The sequence below is a fragment of the Camellia sinensis genome, chromosome 2, assembly GCF_055761805.1.
Source record: "Camellia sinensis isolate YWXY chromosome 2, ASM5576180v1, whole genome shotgun sequence".
In the NCBI taxonomy this organism is placed as follows: Eukaryota; Viridiplantae; Streptophyta; class Magnoliopsida; order Ericales; family Theaceae; genus Camellia; species Camellia sinensis.
Window position 1 is genome coordinate 72,919,016 of NC_138962.1, and position 23,861 is coordinate 72,942,876.

Genomic DNA, 23,861 nt, shown 5'->3' on the forward strand with positions numbered 1-23,861 from the left:
TCCATTTTTAAAATTCAATATCGTTATCAAATTCAAATTCAAGATCATTGTCAGAATCAAATATGTTCTACAAATCATTCTCAAATTCAAGATTCAATGACAGAAGTCAAATGTTCAAAACAGAATCAAATATTTGAACAGGGTGTAATCAAAACAGGAAATAAGAATATATGTAATCTATGTTCAACTGAAATATGTTCTGAGAAATAAGAATTTGTTCACCCTGTTCAAATAAAAATATTTGTAATCCTGTTCTTAAATATGTTAAGAAATATGAGCATGGAATTTTGTTTTATTTGAACATATTTAAGAATGGAATATTTGATTACAAATATTCTTATTCTATGAAATATGTTCTATGTTCACCCTGTGTAATCAAACCTATTTCTCAAATTCTATTTTATTTGAACATATTTAAGAATGGAATCTATGTTCAAAACAGAAGTCAAGTTAACATTGTTAAATTATGCACATTTCATAGAAGTCAAGTTAACATTGTTCAACTGTTAAACATAGATTCCAACTTTTGAACATATTTTGCACATTTCATAGAAGTCAAGTTTGTTAGATAATGTCTCAATGGGACCACATAATTAAATGTGGTGTTATCATTTATAAGAAGCCTACAATTTAAGTGATTCAATTTAGTTAATAGGCTTAAGGGTATATGTGTTATGGACCTAATGTGTAGATACTAGTTGTATAATTTCTATTTCTATGAGGGGCAGAAATAGAAATTAAAACATATTGGTTAAAGTTGGTTTTCATTACCTTTCAGTTTTAAAACCAATAATGGTTAATTTATTGGTTTTCATTACCTTTCAGTTTTAAAACCAATAATGGTTAATTTATTGGTTTTCATTATCTTTCAGTTTTAAAACCAATAATGGTTAATTTATTGGTTTTCATTACCTTTCAGTTTTAAACCAATAATGATTAATTTATTGGTTTTCATTACCTTTCAGTTATGAAAACCAATTACAACCTTTAAAAGGTTATGGTCCCTATTCCTTCCTAAGGTGAAAGATAAGAACGCTGTTTTGTTTTTCTAAATCCTCTCAAGGAGAAACATAAGGCACCAAAGGGGAAAGGATTAGAAGGCAATAACATAGTCAATATCAAGGTTTTATTGACAATCAGACGCTTCCGTTTAACCGTTCATCGATGGATTCAGGTATGTCATTTTGTCTTGATTTCTTGATGATATACATGGTAGATGATCCGAAACATGAAGTTTTATGTTCTGAAATTTATGTTAACAAAGTTAACATTGTTAAATTAAGAATGTGTTCATAAATTAAATTAAGAATGGAATCTATGTTCAAAATAGAAGTCAGGTTAACATTGTCAAGTTAACATATTTAAGAATAGGTTCTAAAATATGTTCATATTTAAGAATGGAATCTATGTTCATAGTTCAACTGCTAAACATTCTGAACACATTAAATTATATTTTTATGTTCATCAACAATGTTAAAGATTCTGAACATATGTTCATCAACCATTGTCAGAATCTATGTTCATCAACCAAAAAGAGTATGGGCAAAAAAAAGAATGGAAAATCTATGGAAAAATCGAAAGGGAGAGAAACGAACCTTGTCAGTTCACTCTTCTAGATCGTCCAGATCGTCTCCTCTCCTTCGTTCTGTATTGTCGCCTCACTCTTCCAGATCGTCCAGATCGTCTCCTCTCCTTCGTCCTGTATCGTCACCTCTGTGTCTAGGGTTCAAAAAAGGAAAGGGGAAAGCTGAATAAGAAGCAAAGAAAGGAAGAAAAAAAAAAATATACAAAACGACGTCATTTTGTAGTGCTGTTGGGAGTGCTGCAGGAAAGAGTGGCCGAAGATCCGAAATCTGTGGGATGAGGGCTTTCAACAGAAATGGGTAAAGGTGTGTGGAAAGAAGGTTTAGGTGTTGTGTGTATAATGATATGAGTTGGGATATAATTAGAATATCAGGTGCGTAAAATGAGAAAAATAATCAATAACTAAATTAATGAATGTGTGCATTAAAAAATAATATGTACTGAAATAAGTAGGTATGTGAAAATAAAATTTTCCAATATAAGGGGTGTTTGGTAGATTTTTTAGGGTTTGTTACATTTTTTCTCTAAAAAACGTTTCATGCCGGTGTCCCAAAACTCAATAATAATACTCTCTCCGGTCTAAAATAATAGGTCCTTTTGAGAAATTTAGGTAGCGTTTGGTTTAATTTTTAAAATTCAATTATGTTTTCAAATCATGATTTGAATCAAAATTTATAACCGAATAAATTTTTAAAATACAATTTAAAATTACTTTCAAAACTCATTTCTTCTATCTCTCTCTCTCCCCTTTCTCTCTCTCTCACTCTCTCTCTTTTAATTATTATTAATCAATTAATCAATTACTTTTCTCTCTCTCATCTCTCTTCTCTCCTCTTACATTCTATACATCAATCAATCGAGAAAAAAAATTACAAATCATTCTAAAACTATTTTCAAAACTTATAATTAAATAAATTTTTTCTTTTCAAATCATAATTCAAAAACTCAAAATTCAAAACACAGTTCTACACTCAAATCATAATTCTAAAACTACACCAAATGGACCCTAACTTTTTGGTAGTATAATTATTGCACTTTAAAAATATTAATTTTCTAAAATTACCCTTTGATAGTGTTTTTTTTTAGAATAATAATAGTCATAATTGTATTTTTTGTATTGTTAATAATTTTTTTTAAAAAAACGGCAAAATAAGAAATTTATATTATTTAATTTTTAATTTTTGAAAAGAGGTTAATATTTTAAGATAATAAAAAATAGGGCAAATTACCTACACCTCCCTTGAGGTTTAGAGGTTTCAAAAATTACATCCTGCCCCATCGTAATTAACGCTAATAACGGATATCATAAATTGACGAAAATGCCTTTTTGACAAATAAGGACAAATTACCTACACCTCTTGAGATTTAGCTAAATTACAGATTCCCCTGAGGTTTAGCTAAATTATCATTTTTAAATAAGTTATGTAATGCAAAATTAAAATGGAAAAACACTTATCACACTACAAAAAAAGTAAGGTTTTAGAGACCAAAATTTAAGAACAAATTTTTTTTTAGGGGATCAAATATTTTTGTTGCGCAAAGTGTTGTTATTATATTTTTAGCAAAGAAAATTGAACATTATTGATTAATTATTATATTTTTGGTATCAAATTTTTTGTCTAAAAAAAAAAATCATTTTGAGACTAAATTATTTTGTCCTTAAAAGTCTATTTATTATTGGCATTTTCGAAATTTTATCACTAAAAACCTTATTTTTGACTTTTCAAGACAGACCTTTTAGCGACTATCCTTATGACGATAGAAATTAATCCCTAAATGTCTTTTGCAGCAAATTTTTCACTTTTAGAGATTAAAAAAATTAGTCTCTAAAACTCTTATATGTTGTAGTGTCAGATAATAAAAATATCATAAAATTAACAAATAATTAAATAAGTTAAAAACACAAGAAATGGTTTGTCAAAAAATTCTTAGAATATGTTTGGTTTGATTTTTAGAAATTTATTTTTAAATTTTTTTTAAAAAATTAAAAAATAATTTGGTTAAGAGATAAAAAATAAAAAACAACTATTATTTTTATATAATTTTATCTTTTTGAGTGGTTAGAAATAATTTTTACAAATTAAATATATTTTTTTATATTTATTTTTATTAAATTAGTTTTTATTAATTTTTTTGAATTCTGATTTTTTTTCTAAACAACAAATCAAGCATAGTTCCAAAATTGTTTGGTTTGTGTTTGAGAGATGTGTTTTAGAGATAAAAAGTACGAAAACATGTTTGGTTTGGTTTTTTTTAAAAGATGTTTTGGAAAATTATTTTGAGATAGAGTTTTGAAAAAAGTGATTGATTTGATGTGTGTGAGAGAGAGATTTGTTTGGAAAACTTGTTTGGTTTACAAGTTTTGGGAAATTTTTTTGGGAAAATTTGTTTGGTTTGGTTATTTTTGAAAACTTATTTGTAGAGAAAATTTCCCAAATTTTTTTCAGAAAATCAAACCAAACGAGCCCTTAACTTTTTTTTCATCTAACGTAATTTTTTTGTAATTTTTTTTTTGATTTATCAAAGGGATTTCAGTAAAAGCAATATCGTCTATCAATTTATATTTTGGTGATGTCAGCTAATCATTTTTAACGTTTAGCTAACGATAAGAGTTAAATTGCTATGCGAATATAAAACTCGAAGGACAAAATGTAATTTCTAAAATCTAAGGAGAAATTTGTAATTTAAGAGTCAAGAATGTTTGAGGGCTCGAAATCCCGTTGGCTCGAAATCCAAAATGATGTTGTTTTGGATTTCGTTTTTTTTTTTTCTTTCTTTCTTTCTGTTGTTGCTTTTGAATACAGAGGAAGAGAGGTGAGAGAGAGAGAGAGAGAGAGGGGAGAGAAGAGGAAGAGAGAATAAGGGGAAAAGACGGTGATGGCTTCGATGGTGATCGCTAGTGGGTCGCCACTCGCCACTCTATTTTTTTTTTCTTTTTCTCTGGATTTGGAGATGTTGATGATGAAGATGTTGATATGTATATATATATTTTTTTTCTGTGGATCTGAAGCTGAAAATAAAGGGGAAAAAAAAAAGAAGTTGGCTGTGTTGATGAAGATGTTAATGATGAAGATGTGCTGTGTTGATGAAGTTGCTGATGATTTTTTTTTTTTTTTTTCTTTCTGGATTCGGAGCTGAAAATGAAGGGAGAAAAAAAAGAAGTTGGCTGTGTTGATGAAGATGTGCTCTGTTGATGAAGATGTTGATGATGAAGATGTTGATTTTTGTTTTTTTTTTCCTACTGGATCTGAAGATGAGGGGAAAAAAAATAAAAATTGTGATGATGATGATGTTGATGAGGATGCCACTGCTCCCTTCTCTTTTCTTCTTCTTCTTCTTCTTTCTCTTTTCTTCTTCTTCTTCTTCTTCTTCTTCTTCTGCACTTCATCTTCATCTTCATCTGCAACAGTGAGAAAGAAAGGAGGGAAAAAAAAAGAAAAAAAAAAATTCAAAACAGCGTCGTTTTGAAATTCGGGGTAGTCGAGCCATGGGAAAATTGGGCTCTGTAACGGGACTGATTAAGAGTTGTTTAGGATATTCTAAATAAGTGTACTTTTTGACTTTTTATGAAATATGGGTTGAATTTAAAATGATGTGGTAAAGAGGTGATGTGAATTAAAATATAATAGTGACTTTTTGACTTTTTTAAGGGATATCAAAGTTAGCCTTAGTTAAACTGGGAAAAGGAGAGGTAAGTAATTTGTCCTAAAAAATACAGAGAGGGGTGCTACTCCGCAGTTACTGTTGTGTCCTTTGGGAGAGATTTTTTCGAGTGTTTTTCAATAATCTGAACCAATCATATTGTAGGGTTTGTCGAGTAGATCATTTATACAAAAAATCAAATTGATTGAATATCTGTAACTCTATAACCAAAGAACATTTATTTTTATAAAAATTAACGGTTAGCATAACTTTCATAAATTTTTAAAAACAATTGAAATCTAATGATAGAGTTATGAATATTTAATTAATTTGATATTTCACAGAAATAATATTGTTAACAAATTTTACAATATGAACTATTCAAATTATTAAAAACATTTGGTAAGATCTCCCAAAAGCGCCAGCAGTAACTGCTGTGCCGCAGCACCCGTTATCCTAAAAAATAAAATGAGAGGATAATATTCTGGACGGAGGGGGTGTATCTGGTAAACCATTTTTTCTACCACTTCAACAATCAAATTCGATTTGCTTCATCTCTGTCCATCCTCGAGAGAGAAAAACAAGAGAGAGAGAGAGAGAGAGAGAGACAGACAGATAGAGGGAGATGTTGCAGTGTATATTTCTTCTCTCAGATTCTGGGTAGGTTCTTCCAAATCTTCTTTCACTATTTCTGAAATCTTCTCCCTTTCGATTAATTTGAAAAAAATTAACAACTTCGATCCTCAATTCCACTTCATGATCTGCATATCATGATTGTCCCGATACTCTTTATTACGTAATGTTCAAAATCTGTACTGCGTTGTGCTATGTTTGGTCGCTGAGAAATCCTGGCAAATCAAAAGAGTTACTGTAATCTCTGGATTTCACTAAATTTTTTTATTTTATGTTATTTTATTTATTTGTCTTTGCTACGTAATTTTGTGTTGGGGTTCCTGTGGAATTGATTTCGTTGAGGTCTCTTTTTCCTGAATTATAACTGTTGTTAATCTTCTGAATTGAAAGGTGAATTGTTTTTATTTATCTTTTGTTCTTTATCATTAATGGGTTTTGGGTTGAAAGAATATAAGAAGGGCAAATTTTTGGTGATTTGGGTATTGTGCAGGGAGGTAATGCTTGAGAAACAGCTCACTGGACATCGGGTTGATCGGTCTATATGTGCTTGGTTTTGGGAACAAGCAATCTCACAAGGTGATTCCTTCAAGGTACACACCTTTAATAGCTGTAGCAGCAATACTCAAATTGTTGGTGACTAGCTTTAGTTTCTTGTCGGAATGGTCTACAATGTGCACCTCGTAGAAAGGCATATGACATGCACCTACTATGTGGTCTATATTGTGGTACATCATAAAAAGTGACCTACTAAATTGGTCTTCCAACAAGTTGCATGAAAGAATCGTAACTTTTTTTTCAAATATCATAACAATTACTACAACGAATCATAATAATGTCATAATATACACCACAGTGTCATAATAAAGACATTATCAATCATAATAATATGACAACCACTCATAACAAATGTAGTTATTTATTTCCAACAAATTATCATAACATTTTTTATAATGATTCACCATAACAAATTATAATTTTTACTAGTACAAATCATGACTTTTACTAATGAATCCTAATCATAGTACGTTGATTGTAATTTTTTCCCCAAATCAGAACAACATTAACAAAATATCGTAACTTTTAAAATTTCAAACACAATTGATTGTCTAATCTATTGGTATAGCATATAACACAAATATCATAAAACTGTTCTAACTTTTGTCGTTATAGCACAAGCGATTGTATATTCGATTGGCATGAAAGAGTGAATGGAAAATCATAATAAATTGCAAAATCGATTGGGTTGAAAGACCACAATTGATTGTACAATTGATTAGTAACCATTGTAAATGAAAGGGGGATTGAACAATCACAACTGATTGTACAATCGATTGATAGGGGTTTATGTTATCAGTAATGCTAGGCTTACCATCTAGTTTTACCACTTTCTCTTCTCCCCTTAGTTGGCACCTCCTTGCCATTTCCCACGTCTCTTTTATGGGACCCACCGCCACCACCACCACAAAATCATATGTGCACAGATTTTTGTTCCAATTTTTGTTTGTTTTTACTGATTTTTTTAATATATTAATCAATTTGTTTTACTTTTGAGATGCATTTTGATTAGGCGCATCTAAAAAGTATAAATAATTGACTAAAATATAAAATAAAAAAAAATCACTAAAAATAAATGAAAATTCATCTAATTTTTTTAAAAAAAAAAAAAAATCACACCAAACACACAGTAAATATTTTCTAGTACAAATTCAAACCCAATTTGATGATATCACTTAAATTTGATTTCCGAATGCGAAATGTGCTCTTTGGTGGTGGGCCCGCTAGAGTGACGTGGGAAATGGCAAGGAGATGCCAACTAAGGTGGGGAGAGAAAGTGGCAAAATTAGGTGGTGAGCCTAGCATTACTGTTATGTTATTGTTATTTAATTGATTGTACAATCCATTAGAGTATAAGGGAGATTCAACAACCGCAATTGATTATAGGGATCCTTGATATAATAAACTTAATTGATTCAATAATCAATTAGTTCCTCAAATGTTTCACCCAAACTTGTAAACAACGTGAGGGTTTTTTAGAGAGAGAATGTAACCGGTTGAGAAGGTATCAAATTAACCTAATTAAATTATTTAACAGTGTAGATTAATTTGTAGATATCCAATGGTTAAAAGGTAAGGTGCACATGATGTGTACAATTTGATGATGTGCACACCCTAATAGCTCCCTTTCTTGTCATATGTTTGGGTTTCATTTCATATCAATTTCTAAATTGTTTGATGTTGGTTGATAGCTTGTACCGGTTATTGCTTCACCAACACATTACCTTTTTCAAATTGTTCGTGAGGGTATCACGTTCTTAACATGCACCCAAGTTGAAATGCCACCTCTAATGGGAATTGAGGTAAGCTGTTATATTAGTGCTTCCTAGAATTTCTTTGCAAGGTGCTTATCATTTCTTCATTTTAATTAATTGGAGATTGAGTTCATGTCAATTGTATGTATCACTGTAAAAACTTCAACTTGACTACATCATTTATGAGATTAGTTAGCGTTTTTCATCTTCTTTTTGTAATAAAATATATATTTTCTGAGGGTGTTAGGTTAATGGCACTATAAGGCTCAGTGCCATGACACATTCAATTGAGTTCAAATTATTCCCTCTCTCATGAACTTCAACCTTAAACTTGATCCTATCATCAATGGGATTGAAAATAATCTTTTACTTAGCCCCCGTCTATAGAAGTTATTTCCATAGCGTTAGATGGCTGAGTTCAAGTAGCATATGCAAGATTCAATAGTCGTATTGTTTGATAGCATTTATTTAAGCAATTAAATTGATGCTTGAATCTTTTTTTGATAAATAAATAATCAGATTTTATTAGAAAGCATAAGTAGTCAAATCATCCACAAAAATCTGTAAAGTCTGTGAGAATATATTGTGAATCTTACAAGTTAGGCATGATTGTGGTTGTACATATTAGAGTCCTATTAGAGGCATGATTGTATTTTCCTTTTTGGTTTAGGAGTTAGGGCTATATAATCTAAGGTCTAGTTGTAATCAAAGATACATTTTTGAATATACAGAAATACAGAAAGCTTACATGGTATCAAAGCCACATCCGAAACCCTAGGTCTGGCCTTGATCATTCGAAGTTCTTCGTTCCTGCTTGCTGAGTCTTTCTGGGTCGATCGAAGCCAGCCCTCTTTGGGTCGTGATAGTCGCGACAGCCCTCTCCGAAGCCACGAAGGTCTTGTTGGGTAGTGACAATCTTCTCTTAAGTCACGACAGCCCTCTCTGTCTTCGCCAAAATCGCGATTGCCTTCTCTTGCTGGGTTTGAAGTCACGAGTCTGGTCTGGGCTTGAGGGATCTCTCTCACTCTCTCGCAACCTCTGCGTTGGCTCTCTCTCTGGTCTTTGCTCTCGGTTTTGCCCTCTTTATCTTCGGTTTTGTTCTCTGTTCTAATTTTAGTCCACTTTGACCTCTCTGTCTCAACTTTGGATTATTACAAGTTGACTCCTTAACTTTATTGGATTTTATGACTGTACCCCATAAGTTCTTTGTTCTTTTATTTCTAGTTCATTACAATGTCAGAAGATAAAATCCAAGCTATTAAAGGCAAGCTTACAAGTGACAACTATGCTTATTGGTCTAGTGTTATGAGAAATTTTCTTCTCGGTTGAAAAAAATAGGAATATGCTTTTGGTTCTGTTCCTCATCCATCTGATCCCAAAGAAGAAGACTATTTGAGTTCCTGTGACACTTGGGATTGTGATAATGCTCAAGTTTTGACCTGGTTCCATAACTCTATGGATGACCATATCGGGATGATGTTCTCTAAATATAGCATTGCCAAAGAGGTGGGGGATTACTTACAAAGTGTTTATCAGCAGTCCAACTTTGCCAAACGGTATGAGTTGGAAACAGCTATTCAGGAAGTTCGTCAGTGGGATCTGTCTATTTAAGACTTTTACATTCAGATGATAGGTCTCCGGGATCATCTGACTCTCATGGAACCATCTAGCCTCAAGACACTTGACACTATTGAGTTTCGCAAGTAAGGTCATTTAGTGCAATTCTTAACGGCTCTCTCCCCTCAGTATGAGGCTATCCGTGGTGGCATCTTTCATCGGTCTTCTCTCCCCTCTATGGATGCTATTGTTCGTGAGCTCCTCTCCGAGGAAGCCCGTCTTAAGACGGCCAGTCATACTCTGTCTTCATCTGTCTTCTTGGCTCCTATTCTGTCTCCTCTGCTACCGAACCCCCCACCTCATTAGCTTCAGGCCAATGCAAAGCTCAAGAAGGGGCTACTAGCTTTTGATGAGCGTGCTTTTTGCCATCAAAAGGGCCATTGGAACTACAACTGTCCCAAGAAGGGCCGTCAGTCTGCTCAGTCACCTCAGCCACCTCAGCCACAGTCCCGAGGTCCTGCTCCAAGTACTTTTCACCCTCCTGCTGCTTATACTGCCTCTGCCCCTGCTTCTGATCCTGACTTGGCTTCCTTGAGTTCTCAAATTGCTTAGTTTCAACATCTCTGGTCCACCTCTCAGTCATCTTCATCTGGCGCTGCTCTCATCTCTCCTTATTCAGGTTTGCATGGGTCTTCTTCAGGTATTCCTTCCTCTGTTTGGCTTTTTGATTTTGGTGCCTCTCATCATATGACTCTTCACATTTCCTTACTCCAAAATTGTATCCCTCCTCCCTTTCCTATTACTATCAATACTGCTAATGGGTCTGGTATGTCTGTCCTATCTATTGGGTCTGTTTTACCCTCTGTTATGTCTATTGTTACTATTTCCTCTGTTCTTTATGTTCCTCAACTGTCTGTTAGCTTGCTTGTTATCAGTCAGCTTGATGCTTCTAGTTTTGATGTTATCTTTTCTTCTTCTGTCTGTTGTGTGCAGGATCGGGTATCTAAGAAGCAAATTGGGACCGACCGTAGAGTTGGAGATCTCTATGTGGTGGAAAGCTTGCATCTTCCTCAGTCTACCTTCCCCGTTGCACTTTCATCTTTTTAGTTAGATTCTCAGTCGAGTCAGATTTATTTATGGCATTCTCGCTTAGGTCATTTGTCTGTTGACCGCTTGCGGTCTTTAGCTTAGTTAGGATTGTTAGGTAAAGTTTCTCCTAGTCAAATTAATGAGTGTCGAGGGTGTAAACTTGCTAAAATGACAGCTTTACCCTTTAATAACAGTACTTCTATTTCTGCTTCCCCTTTTTCTCTAGTACATACTGATATCTGGGGACCTTCTTCTGTTCTCACTAAAGGGGGTTCTGCGTATTATGTGTCCTTTGTTGATGATATACCTGGGTTTATCGTGCTATGGCTCATGCGCCACTGCTGAAATTGTTTGGCTTCGTTGTCTTTCGTCTGATTTGGGTGTCTCTCAGTATTCTCCGACCTCTCTCTATTGTGACAACCGCAGTGCTGTTCAGATTGTCCACAATACTATCTTTCATGAGCGGACGAAACACATTGAGATTAATTGTCACTTTGTTCGCCAGCATCTGCAGTCGGCCTCTATCTCGCTTCCTTTCATCTCTTCGGCTTTGCAACTTGTGGACTTCTTCACCAAGACTCACACTACCGCTCGGTTTCAGTTTCTTCTTAGCAAACTCTCAGTGTTTTCTGCTAAAACACCTTGAGTTTGAGCGGGGGTGTGAGAATATATCATGAATCTTACAAATTAGGCATGATTATGGTTGTACATATTAAAGTCCTATTAGAGGAGTGATTGTATTAGAGTCCTATTAGAGGCATGATTGTATTTTTCTTTTTGGTTTAAGAGTTAAGGTTATATAATCTAAGGTCTGGTTGTAATCAAAGATACATTTTTGAATATATAGAAATACAGAAAGCTTACAAAGCCAATACATCCGAATCCCCCGAAACCATAACCAACTATGAAGCACCAAAAGAAGCCTATTCTCCAACCATGGCACCGAATGAGAAATCCCTTGGAAAGTTCGTTTTTTACGCTCCAACCTAATCAATCATAGCAAACACTGAGTACCAAGCATCCACGCCTTCTGTTGACGTTTCCCAACTCTCGCCCCCCTCCAATTCATGAGTACCTCCACAACCGTACCCGACTAAACCCAAACCAACCCAAACAACCCAACAATAAGCAGCCAAAGCCGAGACGCAATTGAGCAGTGGATGAGCAAATGATCCACCGACTCTGCATCTCTACAACACATATAACACCAATTTACCAAAATGTAACGGTGCTGAATCAAATTATCAATAGTCAAAATACGCCCTAAAGCCGCTGTCCATACAAAGAAAGGGACCTTGGACAGGGACCCCGTCACCCATACACTCTTCCAAGGAAACAAAATCGTTGCCCCTCCCACAAGCTCACAAAATCTCCCTTTGATTGGTTGAATCTTGATGTACTTCTGTCGGAATTTAAGGTATAGTGTCAACAAATGTTGAAAATCTCTATAATGGGAAGACAAACTCACACCATATCATCTTATTCACCTTGAAAAGGTAGGATGAGGGGAGCCCTCTGTTACCAATTAGGAACTTCTGCCACTAGATTATGGTTTAGCCAATGTTATTTCGTTTCATTTTCATAATTCTGTCACAATGATAACAGTAAGAACTAGTCTTGCTTTGCTCTAAGTTGTTTTAACTGGTGATGTTAGTAAGATATTGTAAAACAATATGTCCATTCATATTCATTTACGCTGCCATTAGGAAAATGCCAATGACCATCCAAAGGGCTGTCATTAGCCTCAGTGGACGTGCAAATAGTGCATAGAAATATGTGAGAAATGTATAGAAATATGTGGAAGTGCTTTGGGATTTGTAAAAAATAAGTCGAGATTCTAACTTTTTGGGCATTTTTCCCCCTTACTGATAGTCCATTGGGCTGTCATTAGCATGACCTTTTATATGATTTATTCTTGTAGCATGTTGGAATGTACAAGTACTAAACTACTAATATGCCTGAAAAACTTTATAAGGCATAGAACAATAGCAGTGGTTCAGAAAATTAATGTTGTTTGAGCATAGGCTTGGGTTGGTGCAAGTGACTCAAGTAAGTTTGAATTAATATGGAAAATGAAAATGTGAAAAGGAAGGACAACAATGAACTGATGAGGAACCTTTTTTATGAGAGATCAATTTTGATAAGCAAAGTGTACTTTTTTAGAACACAACCTGGAAGTGGAACTATGACAGGAGTCCTAACATAAGAGTGCACATTCATTCTATTAGTAGTTATGAACTATGTTCTTCTTCCAATATTACTTCATGACATTTTAGATGCACCTTCTCATATTGATTCAAGTTGATTTGATTATTTTTTGTAGCTTTAAGTACTCTAACTGGGACTAAGTGCTGAAATTAGGTTATTTATTGGGTTAATTACACCAAGACTACCTTAACTATTTGCGAATATCAACTTAACCCTCTCATCTGTAAACCTATATATTTTGACCCTTCAACTATGAAAATGTATTACTTTCATCCCCCTCTAGACCACCTTCAAAATGGGTGTACTTGTACGATTTAATAGTTGAGGGGTCAATATGAGCATGTTCATAGATGAGAGGGGTAAAGTGATATTCACCAATAGTTTGAGGGGGTCTTGGGGTAATTGACCCTGTTTTATTTTGTTTCAAATGCTTGATTTTTATGTGCTCCTCTAGCCATGAGGTGTATGTGCTGGTTATGTAGTACATACAGCTACATTTTGTTTCTTTATGCATCAAAACCATCAAGCTCTCTTACCCTTAACTCCTTGATATTAGTTCCTTTGCAGAGTGGCTGATGTTCTCTCTGATTATCTTGGAGGGATGAATGAAGATTTGATCAAGGATAACTTTGTTATTGTATACGAGGTATTTATACAAAATCTTGTTTTAGTGCTGATCGTATTTTAAGGAAATGGTTGTAACAATTCTCAGCATAACTATCTTCCTAGAACTAGTGTTTTGGTTTGAGGAGCTGTTATAGGTTTTGTGTACATATGTCACAGGGATCATCTATGCTTTAGGATATTGAAATCAGGGTGAAAAATCATGTACTAGTCATGAATATTATCTTTTATATACACACATTTAGTAATCAATAACTGGATTGTTTAGTAGTTGATTAAATGGTATCTTTGATATTGGTGTTTTTTTAATAAGATGACAATTTTATGCTTTATAGAGGGGCTCAAGCTCAACCTTTAAATGATTAGGACTGTTTCTATATGTGTGGATGCGTGTGTGCATGCACGTGGTTTGTCTTGGCTACGTCATACATATTTTGCAATTTGAATGTGGCTACAATTTTTTCTTTTTAATGATTGACATCTGGTGTTTATTTTTTTGGAAAAACTATTGACCTCTTGCCTACTTTTGTTCACTAATATTCATGTAAGCTTTATGTGGTACTTTAAATGATTCATCTAATATTAGATTGCTTATCCTAATGAGCTGGCAATGCAGATGTTATTATTTAGTTTGTTATATCATAAAAGGATATTCTAAACTTGTGACCATCTTTCTCGAAGAGCCTCACTGCCCTTCCCCTATTTCCTTACTTTAGCTTTCTTCTCTTTACCTTCTCCCAAGGTTGGTCAGTTTTGTTATAACTCAAAGTGACCTTTATATTTTTTGGCTTGCTGCAACTTGCAGCTTTTGGAGGAGATGATAGATAATGGATTCCCTCTCACAACAGAGCCTAACATCCTGAGGGAGATGATACCTCCTCCAAATATTGTTAGCAAAATGTTGAGTGTTGTGACTGGCAACAGTTCCAATGTGAGCAACACCCTTCCAGGTGCAACAGCAACTTGTGTTCCATGGAGGACAATGGACCTGAAACATTCAAATAATGAAGTTTATGTCGATCTCGTTGAAGAAATGGATGCAATAATAAACAGGTCCGTAGTTAAAGATTTCCTGTATCTATTTTCGTTAGATACTCTCTTGGTAATTTCAGTTTTCTTCTGTTCTTTCAATGTTGGTTATTTGAAATTTGCTGAGTTCTTAGAATGTGTTCTGGGGTTACATGCCATTGATATCTTATTATGAAATTTGACACTGCAAGCTGGGAAACTTTTAAAGAACAAATTTATGATTGTGGAATATCAACTTTAAGGACACTGTAAGCAGAAATATCAGCTTTAAGGGCATTTCCTGACCAGCCTTTCTTGAGAAAAGAAAATAATCCAACTTCTTAAGAATTGATTTTTGAGAAAGTAATTCTTTGTCCAAGGGAGTGGCCATCAATTTTGGGCTTCCGAATAATCATAGGTGGATTTGCTCATCTACATATTGTCTCTAAACTTATGTGGAATAAAAACACCGCAAACTTGTTATGTTTTATATTGATTGTGTCCAAGAAATGAGACTTTAAAAAATAAATAAATATATGAAGTGAATAAAAGCATTTCTATCTGACTGGTAGCCACTGCTAGAATGACAGCTCCATGAACCTTGCCATGCTCCCTTTGAAGCTTTTAGAAAAATTTCAAGATCGGAGTTGACTTGAAAAGCTGTCTTGCACCATCCAAGCAAGAATGTCATGACAAATTGGTGATGGGACGATAGGTGAGCGGTGAAGGTTCACGAGGCAATAAAGGAAGGAAAGTTGCAAGGGTAGACATCAGAAACTATTTCAAGGAGAGGAGATAGCTTATTGATTTTGTGATCACTAGTACTATGTTATGTAGGAGAGAAAAGAAGTGAATTTTTTTCCAAATCCCTTCCTTTCTCTTGTTTGGTTGATCCGTAAGGAAGGAAAGGAAAAGAAAATGGAATTTTTATCTTTTATTTTTTAGATATTTTTTTTTTGAAAAAAGAAAAGAAAAAAAAAGATGCTCTATTTGGTTTTGACAAACGTCCATAACAAACCAAACAAGGGAAAATAAGCTTTTTCTCTTTCCCTATGTTACCTTCTTTACTCTTTTGTTCTGATCTCTTTCTCTCCTGCCAAGCACACCAGAAGATTTTGAAAATCAGAATGGTTGGATTGTAATTTCAGCAACTGACAAATATTCAATTTAGAGGACAAATCTCTTAAGGTCAGTCCTGATTTCATTTTTGGAATTAACTTAATTAGATTTTATTGCTTCTTATTTTATCCCTAACTAAAACTCTTAGTTGATGGTAGATATAGACAAGGATGGATATCCTATTTATAGATATTGCTTTACCTGGTTGCTTCTGCAGTTTTTTTGGGTCTAATTACTGATCTATTTGAAATTTTGACATGTTTATTTTACAATTTGGAATCTGAAAGTTTAATTTTTTGTATTCTTTTTAATACTTTTCCAGTGTTCCTATACCTTTTGTTACTCCCAATGATATATAAAAACTTTGTTGTTTGGTAGTTCCAATGGTATGCAAAAAGATATTATAGGTCAACAAAGACCTATAGATGCAACTAGGGGTGTGCGCGGTGCGGGTCGGTGCGGTTTGAGAGAAAAATAGAAACCGTATGGCGGGTGGCGGATTGATAAAAGTGTCACTAGAGTTTGCCATTTTTCTTATCAAAAACCGGCGGTTCGATTGGCAAATAATGGCAGATTTGCCTTGGCGGTTCGGGCGGATTGGCGGTTTATAAAAAATATAATTCAAATTACAAAACTTAAATCAAAGTGTAAAAAAAAGACGAGAGATATCGTGATGTTAAGCATCTTGCGAAGCTTTCTTCTGATGCAGCAAGTGTAGCAACAACATGATAATATCAACGACTATGCCATCAGTTCATTACAAGCATCTGTGGAAGCTACAATGATCAAATACAATACATAAAACTCCCCTCGAGCAGTAATGTAATACTATATTCTAAGGTATAGAACAACAAGCAAACTTAAGTAAAAAAGAATTTTTAGAATCCTATAAAACGTGATTTAATAGTGGTGCGGGTCGGTGCGGTTTGGAAGAAAAATAGAAACCGGCGGATTGATAAAAGTGTCACTAGAATTTGCCATTTTTCTTACCAAAAACTGGCGGTTCGATTGACAAATAATAACGAATTTGCCTTGGCGGTGCGGTTCGGTGCGGTTTTGGCGGTTTCGGCGGTTTTGGCGGTATTATGCACACCCCTAGATGCAACAGTAATGAAGAGTTATATGATCAACATAAATGGAAATGTTAGGGGGAGGAGAAGACCTAACCTGACATGGGATGTTATAGTGAAAAACGATATGAATTTATTTGATTTAACTGAACACATGGCTTTTGATAGAGCTGAATGGCAAAAAAAGATTGGGAAAAGCGCATTAAAATGGGAACAACTCAAAACAATTGCACTTTTATGGAGGTGCAAGTGAAAGTTGTGGGCATGAAACACAGCTCTCACTTGCTTTGACTTGCACCTCCATGAAAATGCAATTATTTTGAGTTGTTTCCACTTGAATGCACTTTTCCCAAAAGGATCCTTGTAGCCAACCCACTTGATTGGGACGCAAGGTGTAGTTTGGTTTTACCTTACTTTCTCTTTGCTTTTGTTGCTCAGGGATGGAGCGCTGGTGAAATGCGAGGTTTATGGTGAAGTTCAAGTGAACTCCCATCTCTCAGGTCTTCCTGATTTGACTCTTTCATTTGCAAATCCTTCTATTCTAAATGATGTGAGATTCCATCCATGTGTTCGGTTTCGTCCATGGGAATCCCACCAGATTCTGTCATTTGTGCCTCCTGATGGGCAGTTTAAGCTCATGAGTTACAGGTGTGTCAGGTTGATGAAACATTTATTCTTATGTCTAAATCTTTGAGCAGAATGGGGAAAACTTTTGGGCACGTGCACGTAAGATGAATGTGGGATGGAATGTTGGGGTTATTTTGATTTCTCCGGATTGTAAAATGTTTTATTTCTTATATCAGCTAAAACCTTATTATTCATTTTTTATTATTATTATAATTATTATCCCTTTACAGAGTCAAAAAGTTGAAGAGTACTCCGATATATGTAAAGCCACAGCTAACCTCAGATTCTGGGACATGTCGAGTCAGTGTTTTGGTAGGAATACGAAATGATCCTGGAAAGACAATCGATTCAATAACTGTCCAATTTCAACTGCCCCCTTGCATTTTATCAACTGATCTGACCTCAAATCACGGAACAGTAAACATCCTTGCTGATAAGGTATCAATTTTTGGTATTATTATAGTACTTGTATTTGGTGTAATAATTTTACAGCAAGTCATTATGTCAACCTTGTAGCAAGAGGAAAAAAATTTAGATCTTCTAACTGTCATTTCTTTCCATTGAGAATACACGTGGAATCTTATTTAGTTGTACAAACTAGAAAGTTCAGAAATTCCCTCTTTCTTTGGCCCTATTCGATGCAGCTTGTGGGGCTTCTTATAGCTTTTGGGGCTTCTTTGGTGAAACTTCTGCTTATAGCTTGAGGCATAAATAGCTTAAATAATTTGAAAAAAACTGATTATTGAGAAGCAGGGAAGGGAATGCTTTTAGTTTATGCTTTTGCTTATTAGCTTGTAGCTTGCAAGTTGCACCAAACAGGCCCTTTAACTCGTTTTGGCTTTTGCTAGCTTCCTGTAATTAGTTTTTTAGATTTGTCAAGTTGTGGGACAAGAATGGCACATTGATATGATCTATCTTCTCTGGTTAGCTTTTGATTCTTATGCTTATCATGTGTTTGCAGACCTGCTCTTGGTCAGTTGGACGGATCCCAAAAGATAAAGCCCCATCAATGTCTGGGACACTAGTCCTTGAGACGGGTTTAGAGCGCCTTCATGTATTTCCCACGTTTAAAGTTGGTTTCAGGATTATGGGTGTTGCTCTCTCCGGCCTGCAAATAGATAAATTGGATCTGAAGAATCTACCTAATCGCCCATACAAAGGTTTTCGAGCTCTCACACGAGCAGGGGAGTTTGAAGTTAGGTCATAGCCTCCACTATTGTGCCAATGTGAGTTTGAAAAAAAAAGAGGCTTCTACTAGGTTTGAGATAATTATTGTCCCATTTGCTGTGATATTTCCATTCTTGAAGCTGAGTTTTATGGCTCGGTTTCTCTGCAGAGTGCTTATACTGTTTTACTGGAAATTATTTCATCCATTGTAATTTGTCAATCAAACGGAGTAACAAAAGGACTAGAAGCACAAACCTTGTAGGAATCTAAACTTTGTAAACTGATTTTGTCGATGCAATAGCTGTACAACTTGATTTTGAGTTCATGAGATGTTGGTATTTAGTGACTTTTTAAAAGATTTTTTCACAAATTTTGTACTTTTTAAATAAATGTATCTAGATTAAGTAGATCTAAAGAGTTTAAAAAAAATAAAAATAAAAAATAAAATCCAAACAAGTCACTAAAAACAAAAAAATATAATTGAAAACTTAAAAACTATTTTTGAAATTCCAAAACCAAACAGTTTTATCTCTATATGCAATGAAAACTCAATTGAAAACTTACTTTGGGCCATTGTGGGAGAAGAATATTTGTTTGGAGACACCTTTTTATGGTTAAGGCATATACCTAATCCTTACCCCAAAAATAAGTAAATAAAACATAAAAATGGCAATAAAAGTAAAAGAACCAAAGTGAAATAACTTATGGATAAATCACCTTAATTACAACTACCTTAAGAAATCAAAACAGATGAGAGACAAAAAAGTAATACTACAAACCATACAATATATAACTCAAATTATTGCTGCTAATAAAGCAACAACTGCAAGTTGGAAAACAATAAAAGGAGAGAAACAAAATCTGGAATTACAAAACGCGTGGAAAAGCTTCCAAATTTTCTAATGGATCAACCAGCTACTTTGTTCACTCTGAAAGAATCCATAACTCGGCGAAGATCACTTTCCTCCTCTGCAAATACATTTTCGGGTGTTTGTAATCTCAATTCATACAATTGCCTGTTTTCAACACCAAGAACAGAAAGGTAATGCCGATCCCACTCCAAACGCACTACTCGATCCTGTGGCATCACAGCTAATTCATTGTTGTTTGCGTACGACTTTATATTTACCTGCTTACAGCACCATAGGATAAAAAACAGCGGAAAAAATTAGAAAGGCCAAATAAACTATATTTTGAACCTACCAATATAGAGCAACTAAGGTAACTGCAATTTTTTATTTTTATTTTTATTTTTATTTTTTCAATGTCACAAATGTCTTACCTCAACTTGATAATACATTCTTCCATCATCAGCTACTCTCGAAGACGTAGAAAGAATATTTGATTCACGCCTAACACCAAGCCGGGTAGACATAAACTCTGTCAAATACTGCCTAAGTACTTTCTCTCCAGCTTCTTGTGGAGAACCCAAATCTTCCACGCTCTTGTAACTAGAAGATGAAGGAGAGGATAACTCCACAGAAAGATTTTCATCAAGAACAAAAGGGTCCCTGAAGAATATGTCTGCACCAGCACCTCGGACTTGAATCCAGTTTTGTGGGTACTTGAATGAATAGCCATCAAAAGTATCTATGTATTCCCTGAACACAACGGATTGTTGAGCAAATGCAATGTCGGGTAGATCAACCCTTGACAAGATATAACTTGAAAAGATCAATGCCATTGCATTCCTCCTTGGAACAGCAAAATCTTTAGTCTGATTATATAATACAAAATGTACTGTGTGAGTATCCATTGCAGATGGGATAATGCCATCGATCATGCAGACGTGGGCAAATTCATCTAGAATGCTAGTTTATAGAACATAAATCTGCATACTCAAGAATATTGACACCTCATTAGTAAACAAAATACCACTAGAAAAATGCTCATCCGACTTATTTATTTTATTTTTGTATAGGGAAAATGGAAAAAAAAAAAAAAAAAAAAAAAGAGTTTCGATAGCAGCTTGGCAGGACAATCTTCAGATCAGAAGTAACTTAAGAATCATAGGAATCAATAATGTGTAAGATCTAATTACCTGAATCTGGGTGATTGATACTGTCATGGTGAACTCCCTTTTTACCAAAGTGCAGCTTGCAAGTCTAACAGATCATTATCTATCTTCCATTCACTTTCCTAGTTTGGTTAATTTCATTCCTTTCATTTTATAAAGTGAATATTCACATTACACCAAGACACTGGAACATGGAATCTCTTACATCTATTCAAAATCAACTGCTTTGTCCATAATAAACTATATAATAATAATACTACATGCTGCTGTGTGAGTATCCAAATTGTAGTAGTGATTCATCTACATTAATGGACCAGAAGCTATCTGGTTTCAGGACCAACTAACTTAATTCAGTTTTAACTATGTGATCATTAGGCAATGGGTGCAAAAGAACCAAGTATTTCATGACCAGCACGGGCTTAGCTTGAGTTAGGTTCATTCAATCTCGTTTGTTAACATACCAAGCTCGAGCTCATTCTCAAGATCATTTAATAAATGAACCAAGTCCATACATAAAAGGCCAAGCTTAGCTGAATTGGCTTGTGAACATGTTTAAATGGGTTTCACATGTAATTTCCAACAGTACATTTGTTATTTTGTTGTGCTTAAATGTTACTGGGATTGTGGAACGGAGCTGATTCACTAATACAATATGCCTTGAATTGAATTTACTGGGGAAAAAGGCTGTGATTGTTAATAACACACTTATTTGCAGGGACTACACGCTCTCTACACAAATCTATTTCCAATTAATTCACATTCTAATAGTTCCAACACTAGTTCCACCACTATAATGAATGTGCATTTCACTAATTTCACAATGTACATCGATGATTCGACTTCTCGAAGTTCCATTTCTAAGCACACAATACCCACATATAGATTTAGAGATAAGATGATCTAATTACGCCACATTGTATCTACATATCACTGTTATCTACTACTATTAGCTTCAAAAATGAATTTGGACCACACATTAATAATTCTGAATAAAATTCTAGATAAAAATTCTGGGTATATAGTATTATTATTGATTCCATTCACTTTTCGCTTCCACTTTATTATCCTCAACAAATCCCTTCACAAATCTAAAACACAACAAGCACAGCTTAAAATTCCATACAAGTAATTTTAAACTTTTTTTTTTTAAAATTTTTTTAATAGCAATATCAAACAAAGATATTATGAATCTAAATAAGATTATAAAAAAAGAAAAAAAAATGGAAATTGTGAGTGGGAAAGAGAGACTTACAGTTTGAGGTTTGCAAGAAATTGAGTGGCCGCGACTCCAACAACGTGAATTGGCGAGGCGGTGCGGTGGCGATGGAAATGGCATCGGAAGACGCGGAGCCGCGGCGGAGAGGGGTGGTGGGGGCAGCGGCTCCAGCACGGTGGCCATCTTTCTCTGTTGACTGTGAGAGTGAGAGAGAGAGAGAGAGAGGGAGAGAGAGTCTCCAATAGGATAATTAGCATATTTTATCCTATCATGAGGGGTGGACAAAACCGGGCCGGGTTTGGGCCATGTTTGTACTGTGATGTATGCCATTTATTATAATATTATTTTAATTATAATATAATGGATTTTTTTTTTATATGATATTTGATTATAATTTTTTTTTTCTAATTAATATTGAGTCATACTATTTGTGATAATCAAACATATAAATGGTATAATTTACATATTGTACATATCCTTGTGTATCCTAACATTAAGCATAAAATAAATGACAATATTATTTGAGTAGATTAAGCTTCTATTGGCTTATTTTTTCTACGAGGGAAAATATCATAAATGCAAGCATGATAGCAAAGATTGAAAAATCTTTAAAAATTAAATTCAAGTCAATTATCAAGCGATTATATTAACGGTTTTTTTGACTCAATGAAGAGGACTTTAAAATTGCCAAGTGTAAATAAAAGAAAAATTAAAAGAAGAATGAGGGAGACGGAGAAAGATGATTGAGTGAACAATTAAACTAACCATTAATTTACCTCTAATCCTATACCTTGAAAAGGAAGTGCAGAAAATTTACCTATACTCCGATGCTTCGAAAATGAAGTCCAAAAAATTAAGTATAAGAAATATAAATGATAAAAAAAAATATAAATAAATTGTCTTTGATTTTAGTTCTGGCTCCTGACAATGCAGCCATAAATGGCTATTTATAGGCAAACATTTGTAGGAAAAAACTACCTAATAACTACCACATTCTCCCATTTCCCATACTTCACACTCTATGATCTTTCACTTTATCTTTATGTTTCCATAACTTCTTTTAACCTCCCATTCATACTCCGTGATCCTCCACATTCTTCATCATCTTTTCACATGTGTTTAATGATTCATAACTTCTCATAACTTCCAAATGAGTAAAACAGTGTTACGTGTCCTGCAACTTATCAATAATAATAAAATTATTTATTTATGGTGCCAACATTACCCTTCGTAACTCTTTCAGAATAAGGAACCTCAAATTCATAAAGAGTTGTACATCAATTTGGCAATTAATTAATGTATTCAAAGGGAGACATATATTCGAATGTTCTTTTATCATACAGCATGATTCAATTTTGTTAAAAAAGAACCAAAACCTTGCTCCAAAGGTGCTCACAGCATATTTTAGAAGCTTTAAAAGCTTCGAATGCATAATAGCTATACCTGCTTATAGAGTTTATAAAGTTTCAAACATAATTAAAATAATTTCACATGCTTTGAATTTTAATGTGTATTTCGAAATTAGATTACTTTGCATGTGTTTGAAATGATGAATTCTTAGCAACATATCGCCAATTTGAATTAGTCACAATGCATGCCAATGTTATTTTCTTTGAGCCATTAGTAACAGTTGGCCCTTTTATGCTTTACTTTGAGACATTCGATGCATCATAAGACTATGAAAATTTTAAGACCTTCAAAGCATGATTCTTCAGACCTTAACAATATATTTTCACTTCTGATTGCACTACTTCTAATTACTTCGAAGTGACAAATAACATACACACTCTTTAAATTACACTACTTTAAAGTGTTTTGCAGAGTTTTGCATTACCTTCTAACCAAATATATGAACCTTCAAAGTGCTTTTGAGGGAGTTTCGAGCCACCTTCGAACTAAATATATGGAACTTTGAAGTGTTTTCCAGTTTGAATTAATTTCGAACCAAATATATGGACCTTCGAAGTGCTTTTGAGGGAGTTTTAACCCAC

At 34.2% G+C, this 23,861-nt stretch overlaps 2 protein-coding genes across 5 annotated transcripts; one reads left to right on the top strand and one right to left on the bottom strand.

Annotated features, from left to right (window-relative positions):
* Positions 1-5,646: 5,646 nt before the first annotated feature.
* On the top strand, positions 5,647-18,960 carry LOC114300105 (Clathrin adaptor complexes medium subunit family protein). 3 transcript variants are annotated; one of them, XM_028244957.2, is made up of 9 exons: positions 5,706-5,886; positions 6,350-6,435; positions 8,106-8,216; positions 10,719-10,775; positions 13,579-13,668; positions 14,452-14,699; positions 17,282-17,491; positions 17,701-17,908; positions 18,432-18,960. In XM_028244957.2, exons 3-9 carry the CDS (start codon positions 8,193-8,195, stop codon positions 18,675-18,677), a joined length of 1,083 nt encoding a protein of 360 aa, XP_028100758.2. In that variant the 5' UTR covers positions 5,706-5,886; positions 6,350-6,435; positions 8,106-8,192; the 3' UTR covers positions 18,678-18,960. The 3 variants fall into 3 exon arrangements, with proteins under 3 accessions (XP_028100757.2, XP_028100758.2, XP_028100756.2); XM_028244955.2 differs by having other exon boundaries at positions 5,711-5,886; positions 6,350-6,449; XM_028244956.2 differs by lacking the exon at positions 10,719-10,775 and having other exon boundaries at positions 5,647-5,886; positions 6,350-6,449.
* Positions 18,961-19,406: 446 nt separating this feature from the next.
* Positions 19,407-22,148, bottom strand: PPD1 (Photosystem II reaction center PsbP family protein). Of its 2 annotated transcripts, none has more exons than XM_028244959.2 (3): positions 21,907-22,148; positions 19,920-20,354; positions 19,407-19,766 (listed from the first exon to the last, which is right to left on the bottom strand). In XM_028244959.2, exons 1-3 carry the CDS (start codon positions 22,051-22,053, stop codon positions 19,545-19,547), a joined length of 804 nt encoding a protein of 267 aa, XP_028100760.2. In that variant the 5' UTR covers positions 22,054-22,148; the 3' UTR covers positions 19,407-19,544. The 2 variants fall into 2 exon arrangements, with proteins under 2 accessions (XP_028100760.2, XP_028100761.2); XM_028244960.2 differs by having other exon boundaries at positions 19,920-20,468; positions 21,907-22,137.
* Between the last annotated feature and the right edge of the window lie 1,713 nt (positions 22,149-23,861).

Bases quoted from the DNA above. Each gene is read 5' to 3' on its own strand.
- LOC114300105 (XM_028244955.2), top strand. From the start codon at position 5,852: ATGTTGCAGTGTATATTTCTTCTCTCAGATTCTGG. The intron at 6,450-8,105 runs GTACACACCTTT...GTTGGTTGATAG, and splicing joins CACAAGGTGATTCCTTCAAG to CTTGTACCGGTTATTGCTTC. The intron at 13,669-14,451 runs GTATTTATACAA...TGCAACTTGCAG, and splicing joins ACTTTGTTATTGTATACGAG to CTTTTGGAGGAGATGATAGA.
- PPD1 (XM_028244959.2), bottom strand. From the start codon at position 22,053: ATGGCCACCGTGCTGGAGCCGCTGCCCCCACCACCCCTCTCCGCCGCG. The intron at 20,355-21,906 runs GTAAGTCTCTCT...TTATATAATCAG, and splicing joins TTTCTTGCAAACCTCAAACT to ACTAAAGATTTTGCTGTTCC. The intron at 19,767-19,919 runs GTAAGACATTTG...TGCTGTAAGCAG, and splicing joins GAATGTATTATCAAGTTGAG to GTAAATATAAAGTCGTACGC.